At 37.9% G+C, this 19,026-nt stretch overlaps 1 protein-coding gene across 1 annotated transcript; it reads left to right on the forward strand.

The window, feature by feature from the left end:
• Positions 1 to 254: 254 nt before the first annotated feature.
• LOC129235677 (neurogenic protein mastermind) lies at positions 255 to 17,677 on the forward strand. The gene is made up of 4 exons (XM_054869657.1): positions 255 to 770; positions 12,550 to 13,473; positions 13,629 to 13,775; positions 16,313 to 17,677. Exons 1-4 carry the CDS (start codon positions 255 to 257, stop codon positions 17,675 to 17,677), a joined length of 2,952 nt encoding a protein of 983 aa, XP_054725632.1.
• The last annotated feature ends 1,349 nt before the right edge of the window (positions 17,678 to 19,026 follow it).

Here is a 19,026-nt window from a genome sequence, read left to right on the forward strand (position 1 = left end):
CCTACAAATAAATCGCAATTTTTTAAATAAAAATCTGAAATCAAAAATTTAAATAAAAAACCGGAAAATATTACTCATCCCCCTCTCTTTCTTGTGCTTGCAGAAATCCCTCAAACATCATCTTAAACAACATCCAGCAGAAATTAAAACAACAACAAAATTAAATACCAAAATTAAACGGTAATACCTTCTTCTTGCATAACTCGCACCCAGCTGCGGCCCGACGGCTGCGCAGCGCCTTTTGAGGCCAATAAATGATTGGCACGGATGAAATGTCATCCACTGGCATGGACATAAGTGAATCCTTTCGTGCGGAGGATCTTACAAAAACGGATTTTTTCGATTTCGTCACAGCGCCCGACATGGGCATTGGCATCGGTGTCGGCGCAGATGTGGTCGACATCGGTATGGGTGTGGGCAGTCTGCATGCGGGCAGCGCAAGCGGCGGCACACACCAGCAGCATCACCAACATCATCAACAGCAGCAGCAGCAGCAGCAACAACAACATACACATCACCAGCATCACAATAGTCACCACCATCAGCAGCAGCAACACGCGCATCATCCGCAGCAACAGCAACAACAACACAGTCATGAGCAAAGCAATAGTTTAGCGGGAAATATGCCACATGATGGTGGTGGCGGTAATGGTGGTGGTGGTGGCAATAGCGGACGCGTTAGCACTCCTGGCAACACCGGCAGTTGCATAGATGGCTCAGATGGTAACAGTAATGGCAATAGCAGTGATCCAACTTTGCAGGGGTATGAGGTGAGTAGCGTATTCTTCTAGGAGTTTTATAAGCAGAAAGCGTTGATTGGAACAGTAACACTGTAAAGGCGAAGAAATATATGTTGAAAAAAAAGAAAATTTTTAGTAAAGTGGGTATGGAATAAGTACTTTGAAATGCAGAGGTCAGTTATTAAGATAGCGGCGGGCATCTCAGGTTTATATCTGTCTGACATCGCATTCGATCAACGAAAAAATTTTGAGCAATTTCGTTCTCTTTCACTATTTGAAAAAAATCAAGGTGGACTTCTTTTGATTTCAATTTGCTTTGTAAAGAAATAAATTCTAATCCTTTTACAAATTTTTCTGCAGTGCTAACTGTTACTCATTTGACCAGATAAAAAATGTTTCTCAGAGATAAAAAATGCTTTTAAGGACAAAAAGGCAAATTTCGAAAGACTTAGAACTGAGAATTTTGATGTATTTCTGGTATAATTTGATTATTAGCAGTAGCTAGGCGATGACGAAGAATGGTGAGTGACGAAAACGAAAAGCAAAACTGTGATATATGGTGGTGTGATTTTTCGCTGCAGCTACTATGAGTGGTGGCGTGATGTTTGTCGTGCCGAAATTATATTTTTTATGCACGCGTATTTTTTATGGCTCCTGATTAGTAGGACATCTAATCGAACAAAGAAACTGACCTACCGCTAAGTATAATGAACTCAGTGCACTGCTATGGTTCTGTGACTGCACCGATAATTAGCTGCGTTGTCCCAGTAAGGATTTCTGTGTTTCAACAGTAGTTGTTGTAAAAAGTGTATCCTGAACGATATGTACCGTTGTACTTTTATAAAGATAAATATGATAAGCCCAAGGATATGTCTCATGAAAAAAATTAAAAATAAATACATTCTTTCTTATTAAGAAAAAACCGTGTTTGAGGATGCTAAACCAAAAAACTGGAAATATTTAAAGACTAATAAAAATCTCTTAAATTCTTCTAACATTTTTGTATAGTTTATGGCAATTCGAACTCTCTACTATTAGAGGGCCGCCATTTTCCACCTCGAAAAAATATTTCAGTTGAAAAAGTGTTTGCGAGCCCCTTTTTCATATTTGTTTCAGCTATCTATCATCATTATTGCTTCCTTGTATCTCTAACGAGACATAAGGCACCAACACGGTTCGTTCGATTAACGACTGAATAAGAGTGAATAACGCCTTCATCTGCTTCCAGCTTAAGCCGACTTGAGCCGTCTCGTGATCCATAGATCTTTTCCAGGTTTCCCTTGGCCTGTTAGGCGCTCTTCCTCTCGCTGTGAGTGAGATTCACAATTCACCATTGCCTCCCTCGCTATGTTGCCGTCCTCCTCGCGTTAAGTGTGACCAATGGCCTTCCATTTCTGTCTTTTATTCGAAATGTCTAGCGACTCCATGCTTGCTTTTTCAAGCAGTTCCTTATTTTGCATCATTTTTGGCCACCTTATCTACATTTACATATAATACGAGAAAGCATTTTTTGTGAATGAGTTCAGAGACCCGCATTTGATTTTCAAAAATGAGATGTTGAATTAACACTGCACTCCGTAACGGTTAGACGGATGTAAATGAAATTTGGCACATTGATCACTTATAACTCTGATTAGCATTTTAAAAAGGATTGCTCGTCTGGATAAATATTGAATTATATTAACAAGTTTTCTCTATTTTTAAAAGTCTTCTCCTGTGGGAAAAAACCCGGGAGTTCAGTAATTTGGTAACCGAAAGTAGAGTGGTCAGATACAAGGCAACTGATTTACCAACAGGTAATATTTTCTGTTCCATTTGTGGAACAACATCAAAACGCACCCAAAAAAATAGGAGGAGGACTCAAAACGGGTGTAAGCGCCAATTATATATATTCAAGGTGAAGTCCAAAATAAAGAAAACTGAGCTAAAATAGAAACCACAGCTTCTTTCTGATAACTTCGAGTTTATTTCAGCAAAATAGTCCCCTCTGGCCTCGATACACTATTTTGCGCGATCTAAAAGCTTTTCGAAAAAGTGTTGCAGGTCGTTGACCGGAATGTCCATCAGGATAGTCTCTACGGACGCAAAACGTTTCCTTTCATGGCCAAATGCAATTTTCCGAATAGGTAGAAGTCACAGAGTGCCATATCAGGTGAATACCGCGATTGATGGTTAAAATGCTATTTCTAGTCAAAAAGTCAGTCACAAGAGTGGATCGAGTGGCGAATTGGACGAATGCGTTGCAACATATGCTTCAAAATGCCAAGATAGAAAATTGCATTGACGGTTTGGCCCATTGGCATGAACTCCTTGTAGACAATTCTCTTGGAATAAAAAGACAAAGGAGCTTCTACTTCTTTTTTAATAAATCGATGTTTTGGAGATATTCAACTCCAACTTGCTGAATTTCATCGATGATTTCGGTTCATTTTTTATAAATTTACGAAAAGCTTCGTTGAAGTTTTCGGTGATTACTGATTTTGGGCGGCCCGTATGTTCATTGCCATTTACGTCCTCACAACTATCTCTGAAACGAGTAAACCACTCATGAACTCTGGCACAAGATAGACAATCATCGCCATAAACTTTTTTCGTCATTTCGATTTTAAAACAAAAGTTGATATTAGCTCTTTGTTCGAAATTCATTTTTGTACCGATAACACAAGCATACTGATGCATTAACTTCGCTTCTACTGAACCGAATGTCACCAGGCTATAACTGGAAGTGAAGTAGGAATGTAACTTCCAACGCACTAACTCATTAAAAAGATGGCGCCATCAAAAACATTTTTATGACACCAGTCTTGTTTATTTCGGACTTCACCTTGTATATATTATAAATATATATACATATATATAGATATAAAGGGTGATTTTTTAATACCTATAGGAAAGTTTTTCAAAAAAACCAGGCTTGTCTGAATAGACAGGAGCTTTAACATAGCCCCACAAAAATAGACTAAAAGCGTTATATCGCACGATCTGGATGGCCAATTGACACGTCCCGAACGAGAAATAAAATGTTCACCGAACTCGCCTCACAACAAGTCCATTGTTACGCGTGCTGTGTGGCATGTGGCACCGTCTTGCTGAAACCACAAGTCATGCAAGTCAAGCTCTTGCATTTTGGGCAAAAAAAAGTTGGATATCATTTCTCGGTTGCGCTCACCATTCACAGTTACGTTACAATTCGCAGCATCTTTGAAGAAGTACGATCCAATGATACCTCCAGCCCATAAACCGCACCAAACTGTGACCTTTTCTGGATACATTGGTAGCTCTTGCAATTCTTCTGGCTGATCTTCACTCCAAAATCGACAATTCTGCTTATTTACGTACCCATTGACCCAAAAATGAGCTTCGTTGCCGAACACAATTTTTCTATAAAAAAGTGGATCTTAAACTTTCTTAATAGAACCCCCATTTTTATAATAAAATTCAATGATTTGCAAGCGTTGTTCGTTGGTAAGACGATTCACGGTTAAATTATAGACCAAACTGAAGATATTTGACAGTGAAACAAAACACTCGAGAACTTTGGCTCTCGTTTATTGTGCGAAAAAAAGCATTTTCAACGAACGTCTACCTTTAAAGCCTACTTTCCCCGTCTCCTATGAACCATTTCGGCATTTGCTTCAATTTCACGCTGCTGTCCAAGATCTCAAGGCCTAATTTCCACTGAATTTTTGAAACACACGAGGCGAATAATGCTGTCAGTCCGAGGAGTCGTGTTTCCTTTAATACCTATTTTCTGAGAGTCCCTAAAGGATCTCTTTGGTGCTTCTTTTTGAATAAATTTATTAGGATGAGTAGAAATGATTTCTCTTGGAATCTCCCGTTCTTTTTTGAAAGACGTTTCCAACTCGAAATTTGAAAATTATTTAAATTTCATGATATTTTTTGCGTCAGTGCTAATTATTAATGAATATTTTCCATTTTAAAAATTGTATGAAAGCAAATCGAATAAGCATGCATTTCCATGTACAAGTAGGTTATGCGTGATCGTCAATGTATGTTTTGTTAAATTAGAACACTTTTTAAGAGAAGCATCAAAAAAAAAATTTCTAATATCGGAAGCTAAGTGCTTTTGCTTGTGACCTTTCCAAGTGGTAATAACAAATTTGTAAATATTTTTATTTTGTAATAACTCCAAAGTTAACTTAAAAAATAAGTAATAAAAACAAAAACTAAGTAATTACAACAACACTAAAACAATGTCGCTGTCATGTCAGTTGTCGACTTTAAATACAAAGGAATACAAATTCAACGCAGCAACAAAAAACGAGCAGTTACGCGTAAATCGACAGGCGAGTAAATTGAAGCAACAAAATCAAAGTATAACATTAACAACAACAAATAAAATAGCAGCACTGGCCAACATTGCGAAGCCAACAGCAGTGAGTGCAACCAGATATCACTGCTGACACAGTAGCGAAAATAAAACGACAGAAAAAAATCACAAAAGAAAGGCCGAGAAGTAAAACAAAAATCGATGGACGTTGAGCGCAACTCGATTTGAGCAGTTCACCGCCAAGAATGGCAGACAAGGCTATCAATGTATTGGCAGCAACCAAAATGCGGCTACCGTTGTTGCTTGCTGCACAGCCTACCGGTTGTTGTTACCCATGTTGCACCTACAAACATCCTGTTGCAAACATATCAATACACTTAAAATTGTGGTGCCTGGCTCGCTGCCTTCTTTGTTGGGCCAGCGAGCGGGTGTAGGAAAAACAAAAATTTAAACAAAAAAATATAAATAAAAAAATAAAATTAAAGAAAACGAAAAAAAAAATTAACTAGAGCAAGTGCCTGAAAGGTTAGCGAATAGGCGAATTAGGTGAAGTGCCATAAATGCATGCAACAGCAACAACAACAGCAATTGCGCTCGACAAACTGTGCATACGGGGCAAGCAGCAGCAGCAAGAATAGCCTTGCAGGGCATAGCCAAAATTTGACATGGCACGTGCTGCATGCAACAGCCAACTTGCAACCAAACACCATCGTCTCATACGTAGTCCGCAAGTTGTGGCACGAGCCATATGCCAGCTGGCTGGCTACTGCGTGTTGCATTTACCACGATTTGATGGTGGCTGCTTTCACAGCGAGCACAGACAGGCGGACGAGCAATCGCATGGACAGCTAGTCAGGCAGTCAGCCAGCCAGCCAGCCAGCCAGCCAGCCAGCCAGCCAGCCGGCCAACCAAGTAGGTAGACAGTCAGTCGGATAGTCCAGTAGCTTCGCTTGGCAGGAGTTGCCGCAACTCCAGCAGCTTCATTGTTGTAATACGGCATTTGAATGCGCGTTCGGTTATAGAAAGTGCAAACATATGCAGCAGCAGTTGGGAGTGAGAGCGCGCGCGTGTGCATGTGTGTGTGTGTGTGTGAGTCTATCAAAAGCGTTTGAAATATCAAATTGCTTATGGCAAAGAAAGAGTTTGAAAGTCTTTTCATTTCTATGATTTTTTTTATTTTTATTATTTTCTATTTTTCATTTCTTACTGTGCGCACTGGTCAAACAAAGGACTTAAGCAACAAACTTGCTGCCGCCTTTTTATTTGTTTTGAAATTTTCTCCGTTTGTTTTCAATAATTTTCAATTTTTAATTTTTTTTCCTCTCTTTTTTCTTTTTAATTTTATATATTTTTGGTTTTGTCCGTTTTCTGTTTTTTTATTTTTATTTATTTTTTGGTTTTTTTTTGTACTTCGTTGCAGGAGTTGTACAATGGTATATGACTGCACGTAGTTATGTAAATGCATATATGCATATGTGCATATTTTAAAACCACTAATGTAGCTGCTTTTAGTGGAAAGACTGCTCGTTTGCTTCTGCGACTGGTTTGCATAAATTAATCTTCGAATTCGGCTTGGTTAGACGTGAATAGCCAAGAAAGGCAATTTTCTAAATTTAGCTTTTCCTGAATAATTTCTAAATGAAAAATAGCAAAACCAAAGAAAGGCTAGTTGCTGTAGCTACTGAATTTATGCAATAAAAAAATATTCAAATAATTTTTTATGCACAACAATAAATTTTTTTGGTTTTTAATAAAAAGCAAATAGTTTTGAGCAGAAACAGCCTTTTTACTCTGAGGCCTTATTAAATAATTTCATGTTTTAATGTTATTCTATTTTTTATAATTATTTTTTATACATAACCAACAACTTATAAAAAATGAGCTCAGGTGGTAGACTGGTAAATATAAATAAATAAAAGTGGCAAAGTTAGAAATAGCAGTTAGAAATAGATCTTGTTCTTTTTACAAAGTGTATATAAATTACATTTTTCATCATTTTGTTTACGTCAAATCCAAAATTTAATTCGAATAATTTTAAGATATAGGCATTTTTGGGAATTTGCATGCAAGGCAATAGCTAGAAGATGTGACAGGCATGGCTTCTCTGGCGCATCTGCTGTAAATACGACAGCTCTAGGAGAAGTATCTGGCGTTGATAAGAAAAACAAAAAAATTGTGCGAAATGCGTTTTATTTTTCTATCTTTCGTGTCCCCTCTAAACGATGGCTCTAGGAGAAGTACTTGGCGCCAATAAAAAAGAAAAATTTTATTTTTATATTTTATTTTTCTATCTTCTGTTCGCTCTAAAAAATTTGCTTCCTGCAATCCGTAGCGTATTTCAGTGATTACCGTATTGTTAGAGCCAATTTTTTTCCACCAAGCCATTTTTTCATATTTGGGTGCTAAATCCTGTGCGTTTATGGCGGATGAGAAAGCAATTCGCATGTTAAATAATTGAGTTTTTGAAGTTGACACACGAGCATATACATATGTGGGTAAGACTCCGTCAGAAAATATGAGATTTGCAAGTGGTCTTTCGATTTCTTTGAAACTTTGGGAAATATTAGTTCTAGGTAAGATACATTCAAGCCTAAAAGGATTTTGAAAAATTTTCAAAATTGAGTCATCTACGCCATGTTGAATATCGGGACCGTGTTTTTTCAAAAATCAATATTTCTTGAACCGGTGGATGGATTTCAATGCAATTTACAGACAATATAGAAACAAATAAGTAGTTTAAATTAGTATTATGTAAAAAAAAAAATTCGAAATTTTGACCAAAAAAAAGTCAAAAAATTTTTTTGAATCAATTTTTAGTTGATTTGGCCACTTTTTTAGATTTTCTGTTATACACGTAACGATTCCTTATGATTTAACCTTTATTTTGAAAAAAAAATTTTATGGTGTCTATAATAGTTCTCGAGATATTGCGATTTTAGTGGAAGCGCGCACGCACTTTCGCGTACGCACGCACGGTTCGCGCTGCGTTATGTGTTCCTGTATGAAGTGACTGGAGCAGACTGCTACAGGTCTGTGCGCGTTTTTCTACTCCTGCGCTGCGTAACCGCGAAATTCACGGTGTTCGCTTCCACTAAAATCGCAATATCTCGAGAACTATTATAGACACCATAAAATTTTTTTTTTCAAAATAAAGGTTAAATCATAAGGAATCGTTACGTGTATAACAGAAAATCTAAAAAAGTGGCCAAATCAACTAAAAATTGATTCAAAAAAATTTTTTGACTTTTTTTTGGTCAAAATTTCGAAATTTTTTTTTTACATAATACTAATTTAAACTACTTATTTGTTTCTATATTGTCTGTAAATTGCATTGAAATCCATCCACCGGTTCAAGAAATATTGATTTTTGAAAAAACACGGTCCCGATATTCAACATGGCGTAGATGACTCAATTTTGAAAATTTTTCAAAATCCTTTTAGGCTTGAATGTATCTTACCTAGAACTAATATTTCCCAAAGTTTCAAAGAAATCGAAAGACCACTTGCAAATCTCATATTTTCTGACGGAGTCTTACCCATGTATAAGAGGGGGCTCAACCTACAGCACGCAAGCCACATGCGGCTCTTAAAAGGACTGTTTCTGGCACTCAATATTTGTACCCGGGTACCTTTACTTTTTGGTGCTTTAATAGGACTATGAATAAGTTCCTTGCGGTTTTACAACAGATGGCGTAACTTGATTATTATTCCATCGATCCACATTTCCAAACATTCATTGGAGAGCTACTGTCGTAAGGCACAAACGTCAGTATAAGTTTTTTATTTGAAGCGTAAACAACAATATTTTTACCACACTTGAAAATATCGAATTTCGTGCCAAATAATGTGTTTTTGCGGGGAATTTTTTAATATGAAGAAAAAAGCAGCCGAAAGTCATCGTATCTTGGTGGAAGTTTATGGTGAGCATGCTCTAGCTGAGCGAACGTGCCAGAAGTGGTTTGCACGCTTTAAAAGTGGTGATTTTGGCTTGGAAGACGAAGAACGCGAGGGTGCGCCGCCAAAGTTCATGGATACCGATTTGGAGGAATTGCTCGATCAAGATCCGGCTCAAACGCAAGAACTTTGGGAGTTGATCAATCAACCATTTCCAAACGTTTAAAAGCCATGGGAATGATCCGAAAGGTAGGCCATTGGGTGCCGTATGAATTGAAGCCAAGAGACGTTGAACGCCGTTTTATGGCATGCGAACAACTGCTTCAACGGCACAAAAGAAAGGGTTTTTTGCATCGAATTGTGACTGGCGATGAAAAGTGGGTCCATTACGACAATCCAAAACGTCGGGCAACGTATGGATACCCTGGCCATGCTTCAACATCGACGTCGGCGCAGAATATTCATGGCCTGAAGGTTATGCTGTGTATCTGGTGGGACCAGCTGGGTGTTGTGTATTATGAGCTACTGAAACCGAATGAAACGATTACGGGGGATGTCTACCGACGACAATTGATGCGTTTGAGCCGAGCACTGCGAGAAAAACGGCCGCAATACGCCGATAGACACGACAAAGTTATTTTGCAACATGACAATGCTCGGCCACATGTTGCACAAGTGGTCAAAACATACTTAGAAACGCTCAAATGGGATGTCCTACCCCACCCGCCGTATAGTCCAGACCTTGCGCCATCCGATTACTATCTCTTCCGATCGATGCAACATGGCCTGGCTGACCAGCACTTCCGTAATTACGATGAAGTCAAAAAATGGATCGATTTGTGGATTGCGGCAAAACCGACCGAATTTTTCACAAAGGGAATCCGTGAATTGCCAGAAAGATGGGAAAAAGTAGTAGTAAGCGATGGACAATACTTTGAATATTAAATGTGTAACCATTTTACGTCAATAAAATTTCAAATTTCGAAAAAAACCGCACGAACTTATTCATAGTCCTATTAAAGCACCAAAAAGTAAAGGTATATATATATATTATTACGAAATATTAATTATAATCTATAATAATTTTATCGAAATAAAATGTCGCATAATAATTCCTCTGAGTTTAATTACTGGGTCGCTAAATCATCATAAATTCCTAGAGTTCTACTGTAGAACATAGGGCCACAAATATAAGTCACAAGTTAATGGCAACACAACTTTTTCTAAAGGACATTAAAAATACAACATTTTGTAATTTTCCTCGAATCTAAAAAAATTGGTTGCAATATTAAACAAGAAAACTTCAACGAGTATATAAAAAGCTATAAGGAATTTTGACGGAATCACAAAATAGTTTCAAGACTTGAAGTCTTTAAAATCGTCTATTGATTTTTTTTTTGCACCCATTTGAAATTAACATAATTCATGGTGACTTTTCCATTTCCAATATAATTATGACCAACAAAGCATCTGGAGAATTAGAGTCAATAGAATTGCAAGAAGTTTAAGCTATACAATTAAAATGTAAGTCGCCGTCGATTACTGAATTTTGGTAATTTGTAGCAGTATCGAAATATTCTGGTTTGAAGGCTGCTTGTCGAATTATTTCAATATTCGTATGTGAATCATTTTTTTAAAATTCACCTTAAAATTCGTTAAATCCAAACACCGATTAATATTAACTAACCAGCATCTCAAAGAATTACTGAGAAGTGCTGCCATCAATTATTCACCAAATTTTGAAGAAGTATCAAGAGAAGTAAAATAAATGGGCTTTCAAATTTACAAAAATAGCTCGGACTATCAAGGAGTTTGGCCACCTCTGATATATAAGGCAATGCAGTTGCTTGCATGACCGAATATAGCATAAAAATCTAACTTAAAAGATGATCAAACAGCAGACCAGTGTCTGGATAAGTGAATATCCCACATCTGCAACTAAAAAGTCAACCGAACAATTCAGCAGCTATTGACTTTCCCATGAGAAACGCCTACTCAGTGGAATGCTTAAAATTTCCGTTGTCAAGGCTTTAGGAATTTAGCCTTAGTTGGAAATCTCATCATATGACCTCATCACATGATCTTATCGTATGATCGTATCATATGATCTTATCATATGATCTCGTCATATGATCTCATCATATGACCTCATCATATAATTTTACAATAAGATCTCATCATATGATTTCCTCAGAAGATCGCATCATAAAATCTCTTCATATGATCTCATCATAAGATCTCATCATATGATCTGATCATATAATATTATACGTTGTCTTTATATGATGGTATCATATGATGCCATCATATGTTTGATATGTATTTTTACCGATTTCATATTGTTTTGATGATATGCTGATATGAACAAATCATATGAGGATATTTTGATCTTTTCATATACTTTTTGTAATAAAACACTATAGATTTAAAGGTTATTTCATTTTATTGCCTTCTTAAGTTTAAAAAAATTTTCTTTTATATGATTTCCTTGCTGAAGTTGAAGGTTTAGAACTGTTGTTAATGCTCCAACAATAGTCGGCCATCATGTGTGTGTTCCAGTAACCTTGATAGCGTTCCTCCATCGTACGAAGGTCTTGGTGGAATCGCTCGCCCTGTTCTTCGCTGAGATCCCCATGATTGGCTGGAAAATAGTCCAGATGGTTGTGAAGAAAGTGTAACTTAATGCTCATATTACATCCAACCCTTTAGAAGTGACCCATTAGTTGTTCGACGTGCTGAGAATAGTCAGAACTTTTCTTATTTCCTAAGAAATTTTGAACAAGCCAAACAAACTCATTCCATGCCATTTTCTCAATCACTGTCATAGGAAATAAATTTTCCAGTAATGTTTGCTCCACTCATATTCATACGATTAAAAGTGTATTACATTAACCGGCATCTCTTGAACTTTAGCTAAAATATGGCATAAATAAAATTAAAACGCAACCAGTCCGATTTTATAACAACTTAATATTATTCTTCTTCTTAATTGGCGCGATAACCGCTTACGCGATTTTGGCCGAGATTAACAAAGCGCGCCAGTCGTTTCTTTCTCGTGCTAACCGGCGCCAATTGGGCACACCAAGTGAAGCCAAGTCCTTCTCCACCTGATCTTTCCAACGCAGAGGAGGCCTTCCTCTTCCTCTACTACCACCAGCTGGTACCGCATCGAATACTTTCAAAGCCATTCGGACGTTTGTATCCATTTGGACGACATGACCCAGCCAACGAAGCCGCTGGATCTTTATTCGCTGCGCTATGTCTATGTCGTCGTAAAGCTCATACAGCTCATCGTTCCATCGTCTACGATATTCGCCGTTGCCAACGTGCAAAGGTCCAAAAATCTTACGCAGAATCTTTCTCTCAAACACTCCAAGCGTCACTTCATCGGATGTTGTCATCGTCCAAGCTTCTGCGCCATACGTTAGGACGGGCATGATGATTAATATTATTAGGTCAATTAAATTATCGGTCACATATTCCGCCTACTCATGCAAATTTACAACTACTTTTTATGCTTTGATACTACTTCATAGCCACACATACATATGCACTATATATATACATATGTATATAGATTTCACCTTACCCCCCGCAACTCTATCTTCTCATACTTACTTTTAGTTCTGGCACACTGACAAGGATCCGACCAGTCGCCTGGATGCCACCATTTTCGAGGATCTCGATCGCTATTGTTGGCAGCAACAGGCCGTTTCGGCCGCAGCCGCCTCCTCTGTCGCCACAACAACAGCCACAACGCACCAGCATCGCACAACACCCGCTAGCAGCACGCCACATCCCTCGCACCTACACAGCCCAACGTCACCAAATCAAACGCAACAGCCACAGCAGCATTTGCACCACCAGCCACACCATCAACATCTTCACTCCCAACAACAACAACAACAACAGTCAGCTGCCGCCCATCACCAACAACGACAAATGTCGCTCAACAACAACAACAACAGTTCCTGTGCACAAAGTGCCAATCAATCAGCAAACAGCAATGCGCCAAACAATAGCGCTCTAAGCCACAGCCACAGCAATAACAATAACATCAATAGCAATAGCAATGGCAGTACCAGCATGACAGTGGACAACGCCGATGGTCAGATTTACACAATCACAGTATTAAATGGCAGTGAGCCATGGCTAAAGCGAGAGCCAGAAAATCCGGCTGGCCAATTGTCCAGTACACTGGATCTTGATAGCCTGCTAGGCACCTTTCCGGGTTATATAAAATCAGAGTATCCTTATGATGAGAGTGCAGGTGGTTATGGTGCAGCGGACGGTAATGGGAGGGATGGCAGCGGCAGCAGTGATATGGTGAATGGCTTGGGCATGGGAGCTGCTGGTGCGTCGAGTCTTCATGGTGGTGGCAGTGGGAGTGGTGTAAATAGTCAGCGGTTGCCTTCACTGGTGACGGCGATATCGATAGCCAGTGGCATTGGTGGGGTGGGAGGTGTGGCGAATCCGACGCATTCACAGTTGGCGCAATTTCAGAATAACAACAATGACTGGCATATGGTCGATCATAATGCAGAGCAGGTAAGTGAATCATTGCGTTTATATTTGGAAAGGGAGAAAATAGTAAATAATAATTATAGAAAACTAATTTGAATCTATAGAATTTTGATTCTTCTCACATTTGATTAAATCTATATTCTTTCATATTTATCTACTCTTTAATTCTCAAAACATAGAATTCCGCTGAGTCCTTGTTGCGAAGTGCCCTGCAAGGCAAAGGCTACTCCAAAGGGTTACACATGCAAAATGGTATCTCCTTACTACCCTCATCGCCCACAGTGAAGGAGGAAGAAATGAGGCGGCTGCTCTTTCCACCAGATGCGGTAAGTAAATCCAGTAGTCAGACGTAAGCTTACCTTAATATTACGTAAAATTACTTCAAAATCTGAAGAATAAAAGATTTACAACAGGGAGCATTGTGACTAAGCACTTCTTTGATAATTTTTTGCTGATTTTAGTGAAATTTGCTACACGCTTTAAGAAATAATTGATGGGGTTTTGACGCATATGAGTGACTCCATGTCAAGCGATTCAAGTATTTTGGGCATCGCCATCAATTCTTGTGAAAATTGGTTTATTTGTAGGTAATAAAAAATGAACTGAAACAATTTTGAAAATAATTTGATAGTTTTGAGATTTATTCAGTGTGGAAGATTTTGGTAATAGAGTTTCTTAAGGTAAAATATCTGTGGTTCCTTTTAACATTTTTATAATTTTTTTTAATTTTTAGATCAAAATGTACTTATAAAATAATTTTTGAAAAGGAAAAATATTGTTTTTTTTTTTAGTTTTTAGTTCAGGCGATGGCAAACCTTGGGGGTTAGGGGCTCTTCTTAAGGGGTTAGGGGTAATCAGAGGCCCGAAAAAATTAATTGTCAAATCAAAACTAAAAAAAAATCCTTCGATCAGGCTCGATTTTTTTATGTTCTTCAAAAGCAATATAAATTTTATTGAAATCTACCAAGCATTTAAGTTCCAGGGATAACCAGTTCAAAAAGCATAGTTGTGAGAAAACCGCTTTTAAAGTTTTGCTATCGAGCGCCGGAGCGCCTGAGCGCCCTTTGTTAATTGTTGAATAACTCAAAAATTATTTGTCGGATTCACTTCAAATTTTCACACAATATTTTTAAGATACTATAATTTAAGAAAATGCAAAAAAAACAGTTTTTTGAAAATTCTGACTACTCCTAATCTTTTAACAATCCATTTGCCGTTCGGGGACGGCATAAAACTGTACGTCCCTCCATTTATACATCCAATAAATGTTGTAAGCGCCTCGTTAGAGCAGTAATTGCCCTTGACATAGCCTCAGTTGTTAAAAAAAATAAAAAAAAAAATGGTTTTCCAAAATTTTCAGCAAAAAAAATTTAAAAAATTTTCCAAAAAAACTTTTTTTTAACGTAAAATTTTTCCCAAATTCTTAGAAAAAATTAAAAAAAAAGACTAAAAAGAACAGAATTTCGAACAAAAAAAAATGAAAAGAATTTACAAGCAAATTTAAAAAATATTGTAGTTTCTCCTAAAAATTTAAAAAAATTTTTAAAAACATTACAAGGACCGAATTCTTAACAAACAAATTAAAATGTTTTCAAAACAAAAATATTTGTGAAGTAATTTTCCCTCTAAAAATTAAAAAAAAACTTATAAAAACGCTGAAAAAAACTGAATTTCGTTCAAAAAATTAAATACATTTTCCAAAAAACCTTTTTTTTAAATATAGTTTTTCCTAACAAATTAAAAACAAAATAATAAAAACGCTAGAAAGGACCGAATTTCGAACAAAGAAAATAAATTTGTTGCAAAAAAATTCTTTTATAAGTATGGTTTTTCCAAAGAACCGATTTGCGAAGTCTAGATTTTCATAAAAAATAAAAAAATATTAAAAAAACACTAAAAATAACCGAATTTCGAACAAAAAATATAAAAAATTTTGAAAAAAGCATTTATTTTAAAGTATAGTTTTTTCGAAGAACCGTTTTTCGAACAAAAAAACAAAAACTTTGGAAAAGTTTGGAAAAAATTAAAAAAAATATACAAATAGCGCTTAAAGAAACCGAATATATTTCCGTTTGAAAAACAAAATACCAAAATTTTCAATTTAAATAAATCTCATTATTACTAAATTTTTTTCTTAATCGTCTCAGTTTGTTAAATATTACATTTATTTAAAGGTGGCTTTATTTAAAGTTGACTTTATATTCGTCATGTGCTTTATTTTAATACACTACGTACCTAGTTTAATCCAAAAATACTATTTTTTTTAAACTTACGCCGACTATTTTGAATCCGTGTTTTGATTTTGGAGCCTTTTTCTAGAATTAAAGAATATGAAGTGAAATATTGTGGAACTAAGAAGACCTCTGAGCCTACATTCTCTTAGTCCACATAATCGAAAATTCCCTACTACCCAAATTTCCAATGAGCTAATTCAGCTGGGCGCAAATCCCTTGGCATCTACATCACTTACTCTTCGTTTGTTTGAATCTTTGTATTATTATTATTTTTTTTTTTTTCATAGTAAACACATTTCTTTGTTTTCTTATTTTCACAAGAAGAAAAAGCGCTATTGCTTTAATGTAAGGAACTTTTATCCCGATATGGGGAATTCAAAAAGAGCTTTGAAAGAGCTTTTCAACAATGAGTTCGTAAAAAAATTATCACAAGAAGAATTTTGAAATTTCAGTGATATTTAGCCGTGTATTTAAGAAAGGAAATCTCTGTTAGATTCTCTTGACTCTTCCTAATTACCATCTAATCCACTTAATGCAAATTATAGCTTTACTAGTTCATTATTTTATTTATTATTAGACTGCAATTGAATTGTGTTCCTTCTTTCCCGCCTTTTCATACTCTACCACAGGAATCTCTCTCTTTCGGTGATGCCGCACTCAGCGCAGCCCAAATGTTTGACGATACCCATCCTTCGCATTTGGTGGGCAGCCAGCATCCGAACGGCAGTCTAGGCATGCCAGCAGGTGCCAACACCAGCCTTATGGTCGACGATATGTTCCTATCGCTAGAAAGTGCATTCAGCGACGACTTCGAGAAGATCAAACGCATCGCCAACGAAGTGCAACAATTCTGCTCACCCACTTCCAGTGGTGATTATGGGGGCAACGATGTGCTGATGCAAATATCGCCAGCTGCTGGCACAGGTGCGGGAAGTGCGAGCCTACAGCAATTGCAGCAGCAACAACAACTGCATTCGCCAGCGACAACGCCTACGGGCATGCCGCAACAACAACTATCACCATTGCCACCATCAGCTGTACCGGCGCTACACATGCAAAACCAGCAGTCTGTCGTGCAGCAACAACAACAGCAGCAGCAGCAGCAACGTGCGCTGCATTCACAGCAACAACAACAGCAAACCGCTTCAGGCAAGTCAACGTCCGCAACGGGCAGCAGCAGCAACGCCAGCAGCAGCACTACCAAAGTGACAAAGAAGTACAAGCGCTCGACGTCGAGTACGCAACACCACAACAACAACAATCCGAATCTTGTCAATCACAATAGCAACAACAATAATGCAGGTAATAATAACACAGGCGTTGGCAGTGGCCCCAACGCCGCCAATGGCACAAATGGTCCAGCGAGCGGTGGCAGCAGTTCCAGCACCAGCAGCAACAGTCCCACTCACTGTAATGGCCAACGCAAAGAACGCTCACTACACTACTGTTCCATCTGCTCGAAGGGTTTCAAAGACAAATACTCGGTGAATGTGCACATACGTACGCACACCGGCGAGAAACCCTTCACTTGCTCACTCTGCGGCAAAAGCTTCCGCCAAAAGGCACATCTCGCCAAGCACTACCAAACGCATATGGCGCAGAAGCACAACGGAGGGCTGGTGAAAGGTGGTGCCGGTAGCGGTGGTGGAGGTGGCGGTGGCAATTCTAGCAAACATCAGCGTGCAGCCGCAGCAGCAGCGGCGGCGGCGGCGGCAGCAGCAGCAGCTGCAGCTCAATCGGCGAATAGTGGCGCTGGCGGCAACAACTTATCGCTTGTGTCCAACAGTTGCGCCGGCAGCGTAGTAGCGGCGACTGTGCATCAACGCCAGCTGAGTGTGGCCACATCACTGGGATTGGCTGGCGGCGGCGCACGTGCCGTAGCCGGCAGTGTGGTGTCTTCGGTAGCTGTGGGCGGGCCACTAAGTGGACCATCGCTCGCCGCCGTGAATGCCAATGTCTTACCGCCAGCGAATGGTTTGCTAGCGAATAGGTAAAATTACTTAATCTGACAGATGCGGTTTTTCACGCAGCATCGCATCGTATGCTGCAGCTGATTCACCAAATTATGTATTATAACATTTTTTAATTGGGTTAAGTTTTTTATATAAATTAATCATATCTTGTTCCTAATGCTCAAAACAAATACTCCTATGCACAAAAACTACTTTGGCACACATACTCATGCAAAAGTGTGTGTGTGTGTGTGTGTGTTTGTGTGTGCGCACTCACATACTGCTGCTACTAGTTCCCCTTTCTTTGAATAATTGTACTTTTTATCTAAATATACATACACACATACGGGTGTATCTGAAATTAAAGGAAAAATAAAAATATTTTTATATACACATCAAAGTGCCTAAATACTTTAAAACCGTCCTATAAGCTGGTACATGTCTTACTATATGACTTCTAACTCATCGAATTTATCTGTGCATTCCTATATACTACATATTTAAACACTTAAATACTTAAGTACTTACACACTTAAATACTTAAATTCTCAATTATATAAATATTTTACTTAAACACTTAAGTACTTTTACACTAGAATACTTGCCTAACTACATACCTATATACCTTTCTATGAACGCAACAATGTGAAAGTATCGATTCAAGATTTTTAGCCCTTTGCAGCAGCTACTTTTGGAATTTTTTATCTTAAAAAAAGTTTTAAGAATTGAAAGCAACTATACAGTTATTGAAACCCTAACTGCATGCAAATATGTATATTAGGGCGGGTCGATTTAAAAATCGCTCATTGCTCTGTGAAAATCGTATTCTAGGGATCAAAATAAGAAACATTTTTGTCGAAGGAACCATACCTCTAAAACGAATTCTGATGTCCCCCAATTTGGGTCGAACGAAAAATCCCACTTTGACCCATTTAGAGTGCTCCAATCGAGTCCAAATGTATGACCGACCCACACTAACTTTGGACGGCCGATCCACCCATGCCAGTGGCACACCCCCTGGAACTCCCCTGGGGGGTTCCCCATACAATCATTTCAAAATATCACCATTTTTGGCCTTTACATGAGAAAAGAAACTAAAAAGTTCGAATTGGGGGACATCAAAATTCGTTTTAGAGGTATGGTTCCTTCGGCAAAGTTTCTTATTTTGATCCCTAAAATATGATTTTCACAGCGCAATGGGCGATTTTTTTGCCTCCCCACAAATCGACCCGGCCTAATGTATAAGTATAATCAGTAATATCGATCAAAAATATTAATTTACTCACTGAAATCAGACGTTGAAGGCTTCGTAGTCGACCCAAACTCAACCAGTCGTATAAATTCATATCTGCATTAGGGTGCATCAGACTCTAAGCACTCCACACAAAATT

The sequence above is a fragment of the Anastrepha obliqua genome, chromosome 1 (assembly GCF_027943255.1).
Source record: "Anastrepha obliqua isolate idAnaObli1 chromosome 1, idAnaObli1_1.0, whole genome shotgun sequence".
Taxonomy (NCBI): domain Eukaryota; kingdom Metazoa; phylum Arthropoda; class Insecta; order Diptera; family Tephritidae; genus Anastrepha; species Anastrepha obliqua.

Bases quoted from the DNA above. Each gene is read 5' to 3' on its own strand.
- LOC129235677 (XM_054869657.1), top strand. From the start codon at position 255: ATGATTGGCACGGATGAAATGTCATCCACTGGCATGGACATAAGTGAA. The intron at 13,474-13,628 runs GTAAGTGAATCA...CTCAAAACATAG, and splicing joins TCGATCATAATGCAGAGCAG to AATTCCGCTGAGTCCTTGTT. The intron at 13,776-16,312 runs GTAAGTAAATCC...ACTCTACCACAG, and splicing joins TGCTCTTTCCACCAGATGCG to GAATCTCTCTCTTTCGGTGA.